The following is a 6,699-nucleotide window of genomic DNA, read 5'->3' on the forward strand; positions in this document are numbered from 1 at the left end:
GTGAGTGAGTGTGTGTGTGTGTGTGTGAGTGAGTGAGTGAGTGAGTGTGTGTGTGTGTGTGTGGAGGAACACACGAGGAGACAGTAACTCAAACACATCCAGTGCATTTGACGCCGCTCTGAAATCAAACACTGCAACTGACTGCAATGAAAGACAATGCGAGGAGCAGCTCGTGTTCAGAGACGATCCTGCATGACACAAAACAATCTGCAACACATGATGAAAAACCTGCCAAAAAAAACTTTAATAAAGAAAATATTAAATATAAAAAATATTATTTTAATACTAGAAACTAAAGAGCTGCTTTAAAGTGTTGAACTGAGAGACGCAACTTCTCCGAGGAATAAAATAATAATTATATTTACATTTTAATATTTCAAAAAAATCATTTAAAAAGATTTAAAAAGCTTTTAAACTTAATTCCCTTAATTTCTTATAAAATATTATTACTTATAAATTATTATTTTAAGATAGTTCAGCCACAACAACATTTGTCATTTTGACCTATATAGGCATACTAAAATTTGTTAAAAAAAAAAAACAAGGAAAATATAAAATATAAAAATAAAAACTAAATACTAAAATAAGACAGATCGGCACAGCCATACGCATCTTTAATTTTGACACTACCACTTAAGACTTTGGGGTAACTAGAAATCACGAATTTAATGTTTAACGCATTCAATTTGCACGGACCGAAAGTCACGCAGGAACACGCGATCATGCAGGTCACCCTTCACAAGATCTCACAACTGGATTCGACTAAGTTTGCAAGGTTTGTGCCATTAGCCATTCAAAGATTTGTTTAAATGATATAAATGCGTATTTGCTGAATGCTGACGACAGACGAGAAAGTATTATAATGTTTGCCTTTTTATTACTAATAATATAAAAGCAATCGTTATAATACTTTTTGTATACATTTTAATTCCTTTGTTTAACAGTTCTATCTGATTATTAGACAGACTTCTATCCAGAACTACGACGACGGCGAACAAGAGGGAGAATGTGAGCACTGTGCTCAAGCGGCAGCGCCGTCAAAATAAAAGTCCCACCTCGAACGCATTGGCCAAATATAAACACTTATCGGCTGATGCCGATATTTGAAAAATGCCAAATATCGGCCGATATATCGGCTATGGTGATATATCGGTTGACCACTATTTTGCATGATCACAAACCCCTATACTGCTGCGTCTCTGCCTGTTTGTCAGTATAATCGAAGCTCTAAGCATCTATTTCCGCATCTGCTGGTGTGTTTAGCTGTAAGAGCTGACTCTCACCCCAGTCGGCTCGCTCTCCGGAGGACGGCGCCTCAGACGGACCCTCCATGTCCTCACTATTGGCCAGGAAGTCAAAGCCCTTCAGAACCTCCTCCGTGTCCAAGTCATCGCTCATGTCAGCTGAGGAAGAGGAGGGAGACGGAGACACCTTCCTCCTCACCATCTACAACAGGAAGAGGAAGTGTGAGCGAGGGCAGCTGGTGTAACTGACATGTTCTGGAGCTCAGTGTTTGTGAGAGGCGTGTGAACGCGTGCGAGCGCTAACTCACGGTGGAGAGGTCCACGATGGTCTTGTTCTGTCCCTCGCTGTCTTCATCGTCGTCTTCATCGCTGAACTCTGCGGCAGCTTTCTCGATGAACTTGAAGGCTTCCAGCACTGAGGTGGACTCCGTCATCTCCGCTTTACTGCGGGTCCAATCCACAAACATACAGAGTTCAGACAGAGAGAAAGAAGACCAGTCATCATGCATCATGCTCGCATTTCACAGACACACAATCTAGTAATGCAAGTAGAGTGGAGGACAACAAATAAATAAAGGCTGATGTATCTTTAGTGAGTTAAACAAACAAACAAATAAACTTATCGAGGCAGATATATATTTTGGTAGATAAATAAATAAAATAAAAATTAGCCAACAGAGAGTTAAATATATAAATAAAGCTAATATGGGCAATATATCTTCAGGGAGTTAAATAAAATAAATAAATGTTGCTATATCTTCAGTAAGCCAAATAAATAAATAAAGCTAATATGGGCCGATATATCTTCAGGGAGTTAATAAAATAAAACAAAATAAAAATAGAGGTAATAGTAGATTATATATTTTTAGGGAAATAAAATAAAATGTAATAGAGGCTGATATATCTTTATGGAGTTAATAAAATAAAATAAAATAAAATAAAAATAGAAGTAATAGTGGCTGTTATATCTTTAGGGAAATTAAAAATAATAAATGAAATAAAAGGTAATAGAGGCTGATATATCTTTATGGAGTTAATAAAATAAAAATAGAAGTAATAGTGGCTGATATATCTTCAGGGAAAAATAAATCAATCAATAAATAAAATAAAAGGTAATAGAGGCTGATATATCTTTATGGAGTTAATAAAATAAAAATAGAAGTAATAGTGGCTGATATATCTTCAGGGAAAAATAAATCAATCAATAAATAAAATAAAAGGTAATAGAGGCTGATATATCTTTATGGAGTTAATAAAATAAAAATAGAAGTAATAGTGGCTGATATATCTTCAGGGAAAAATAAATCAATCAATAAATAAAATAAAAGGTAATAGAGGCTGATATGTCTTTCGGGAGTTAAATAAAATAAAATAAAATAAAATATTGCTAATATGGGCTGATCTAAGGTCAGTGATTGAAATAAATAAATAAGCTAATATTGCTTGCTCCATCACTGACCCGATCATGGTGGTGGTGCTGTCCTTCAGCGAGGCCGGCTCGGTCCCGTTCACCATGGGCTCAGTGCGCTTGTCTCCGGGTCTCTCTCCGCTGTCTCCAGTCAGACCGAGCAGCGCTTTGACCCGCTGAGACTTCACATCCAGGATGGTGTCGGTGTAGCCCACCTCCTGCAGGTACCTGAGCGGGACACCACAAACCTGACTTATCCAAACGCTTCAGACTGCACATTAACTTAAGCACTTCCAGTTTATAGTAAAGCACGGAGTTAATATTTATACAAATTCATAACCAAGCAACTGCAACCGTGACACTCATGATCTCAGCTGCATGGCTGCCACAAAAATAAAATAAATTAATATAAAGAACATTTCACCCTAAAATCAAATAATAAGAACAAGATATTCTAGAACAGAAACTATATTGAACAGAACCATTACAATATCTTGCATGATGTGCGGATGTATTACTGTAATCAGAATTTTGGAGAAAATGTGTTCAATTATCATGAAAATTATGTTACAATAATATTAAAAAACGTATTATAGGTCCTAAAATAGGCTTCACTTTCTATAAGCAAAACATAATTACTCGTTTTATTCTTTTAATTCTAGTTTTATTATTTCACTAATATATTTATTTTCAGTTTCCATTTTAATTTTAATTTGAAAGTTTTAGTCATTTTAGCATCATTGATATACTATTAATATTTTGAATTAGTTTCTATTTTTATACATTTTTGGTTTCATTTTAATTTAATTTCAAGATTTTGTAATTTCGTCAATTGTAATAAAAAAAATATGCCTCTAAAGTTTCTATTAATTTTGATATTAGTTTTAATTTTAGTTATTTTATTACTTCAATTAACTTTTTAAAATATTTTATTTCAGCTGTTTATTTAAAATTTTTGTGAGTTTTAGTTTGAAAGATTTAGTAATTTTGTTGTGTCTTTAAAAAAAATTTGTCTGTACAGTTTTTATTCATTTTTATGTTAGTTTTATATATTTTAGTACTTCAAATATAATTTCTTATTTAATATTTCATTTCAGTAAAGGTTTATTTGAATAATTTTTTTAAGGTTCGAGTTTTAGTTTTAGTTAAACATCATAACCTTGAAACAGAAGCATGACAGGTTAAGCAAACAACTTTACAGAGCCATTCCTGAGCGGATCGAATGCAGTTTCTCCCGGTCTATCATTCTCTGGGACGATCGACACGCGGTTAATTTCAAACCCCAGCGGGGAGAGAGAAGCGTCTATCAGTACAGTCAGTGTATGGATCACGTACCTTCAGTTAACCCGACACTCTCACACACACACACACACACACACACACACTCACACAGCGGTCCTGTGCTAACACTCCTGCGGTCTGATGTCTGGAAGGAGAGCGCTGGACTCGACTAAATCTTTAGCAGCAGTTTAAGAAGAAAACAAGAGAGAAAGAGCGAGCGATCGGAGAGTGTGGCGTCTCTCGCTGTACCAGCCTCTCTCCAGGCACAGGAAACTCAACGAGACGAACAATCCTGCATTCATTCAGCCTTACTGTTACTGACACACACACACTCACACTCACACTCACACTCACACTCACACTCACACTCACACTCACACTCACACTCACACTCACACTCACACTCACACTCACACCAGACACACAATCTAGTAATGCAAGTAGAGTGGAGGACAACAAATAAATAAAGGCTGATGTATCTTTAGTGAGTTAAACAAACAAACAAATAAACTTATCGAGGCAGATATATATTTTGGTAGATAAATAAATAAAATAAAAATTAGCCAACAGAGAGTTAAATATATAAATAAAGCTAATATGGGCAATATATCTTCAGGGAGTTAAATAAAATAAATAAATGTTGCTATATCTTCAGTAAGCCAAATAAATAAATAAAGCTAATATGGGCCGATATATCTTCAGGGAGTTAATAAAATAAAACAAAATAAAAATAGAGGTAATAGTAGATTATATATTTTTAGGGAAATAAAATAAAATGTAATAGAGGCTGATATATCTTTATGGAGTTAATAAAATAAAAATAGAAGTAATAGTGGCTGTTATATCTTTAGGGAAATTAAAAATAATAAATGAAATAAAAGGTAATAGAGGCTGATATATCTTTATGGAGTTAATAAAATAAAAATAGAAGTAATAGTGGCTGATATATCTTCAGGGAAAAATAAATCAATCAATAAATAAAATAAAAGGTAATAGAGGCTGATATGTCTTTAGGGAGTTAAATAAAATAAAATAAAATAAAATATTGCTAATATGGGCTGATCTAAGGTCAGTGATTGAAATAAATAAATAAGCTAATATTGCTTGCTCCATCACTGACCCGATCATGGTGGTGGTGCTGTCCTTCAGCGAGGCCGGCTCGGTCCCGTTCACCATGGGCTCAGTGCGCTTGTCTCCGGGTCTCTCTCCGCTGTCTCCAGTCAGACCGAGCAGCGCTTTGACCCGCTGAGACTTCACATCCAGGATGGTGTCGGTGTAGCCCACCTCCTGCAGGTACCTGAGCGGGACACCACAAACCTGACTTATCCAAACGCTTCAGACTGCACATTAACTTAAGCACTTCCAGTTTATAGTAAAGCACGGAGTTAATATTTATACAAATTCATAACCAAGCAACTGCAACCGTGACACTCATGATCTCAGCTGCATGGCTGCCACAAAAATAAAATAAATTAATATAAAGAACATTTCACCCTAAAATCAAATAATAAGAACAAGATATTCTAGAACAGAAACTATATTGAACAGAACCATTACAATATCTTGCATGATGTGCGGATGTATTACTGTAATCAGAATTTTGGAGAAAATGTGTTCAATTATCATGAAAATTATGTTACAATAATATTAAAAAACGTATTATAGGTCCTAAAATAGGCTTCACTTTCTATAAGCAAAACATAATTACTCGTTTTATTCTTTTAATTCTAGTTTTATTATTTCACTAATATATTTATTTTCAGTTTCCATTTTAATTTTAATTTGAAAGTTTTAGTCATTTTAGCATCATTGATATACTATTAATATTTTGAATTAGTTTCTATTTTTATACATTTTTGGTTTCATTTTAATTTAATTTCAAGATTTTGTAATTTCGTCAATTGTAATAAAAAAAATATGCCTCTAAAGTTTCTATTAATTTTGATATTAGTTTTAATTTTAGTTATTTTATTACTTCAATTAACTTTTTAAAATATTTTATTTCAGCTGTTTATTTAAAATTTTTGTGAGTTTTAGTTTGAAAGATTTAGTAATTTTGTTGTGTCTTTAAAAAAAATTTGTCTGTACAGTTTTTATTCATTTTTATGTTAGTTTTATATATTTTAGTACTTCAAATATAATTTCTTATTTAATATTTCATTTCAGTAAAGGTTTATTTGAATAATTTTTTTAAGGTTCGAGTTTTAGTTTTAGTTAAACATCATAACCTTGAAACAGAAGCATGACAGGTTAAGCAAACAACTTTACAGAGCCATTCCTGAGCGGATCGAATGCAGTTTCTCCCGGTCTATCATTCTCTGGGACGATCGACACGCGGTTAATTTCAAACCCCAGCGGGGAGAGAGAAGCGTCTATCAGTACAGTCAGTGTATGGATCACGTACCTTCAGTTAACCCGACACTCTCACACACACACACACACACACACACACACTCACACAGCGGTCCTGTGCTAACACTCCTGCGGTCTGATGTCTGGAAGGAGAGCGCTGGACTCGACTAAATCTTTAGCAGCAGTTTAAGAAGAAAACAAGAGAGAAAGAGCGAGCGATCGGAGAGTGTGGCGTCTCTCGCTGTACCAGCCTCTCTCCAGGCACAGGAAACTCAACGAGACGAACAATCCTGCATTCATTCAGCCTTACTGTTACTGACACACACACACTCACACTCACACTCACACTCACACTCACACTCACACTCACACTCACACTCACACTCACACTCACACTCACACTCACACTCACAC

General features: G+C 34.7%; 1 protein-coding gene across 1 annotated transcript in view; it reads right to left on the reverse strand.

Moving 5' to 3' along the window:
• LOC107567626 (striatin-like) overlaps positions 1-6,699 on the reverse strand; it is a 56,150-nt gene that overhangs the window by 20,045 nt on the left and 29,406 nt on the right. Inside the window, 3 exon segments of the mRNA XM_016253330.1 lie at positions 1,284-1,446; positions 1,553-1,688; positions 5,054-5,230. Of these exon segments, the coding sequence (XP_016108816.1) occupies positions 1,284-1,446; positions 1,553-1,688; positions 5,054-5,230 (476 nt within the window).

This window comes from Sinocyclocheilus grahami, unplaced genomic scaffold (genome assembly GCF_001515645.1).
Source record: "Sinocyclocheilus grahami isolate Dianchi unplaced genomic scaffold, SAMN03320097.WGS_v1.1 scaffold1175.1, whole genome shotgun sequence".
Classification (NCBI taxonomy): Eukaryota; Metazoa; Chordata; class Actinopteri; order Cypriniformes; family Cyprinidae; genus Sinocyclocheilus; species Sinocyclocheilus grahami.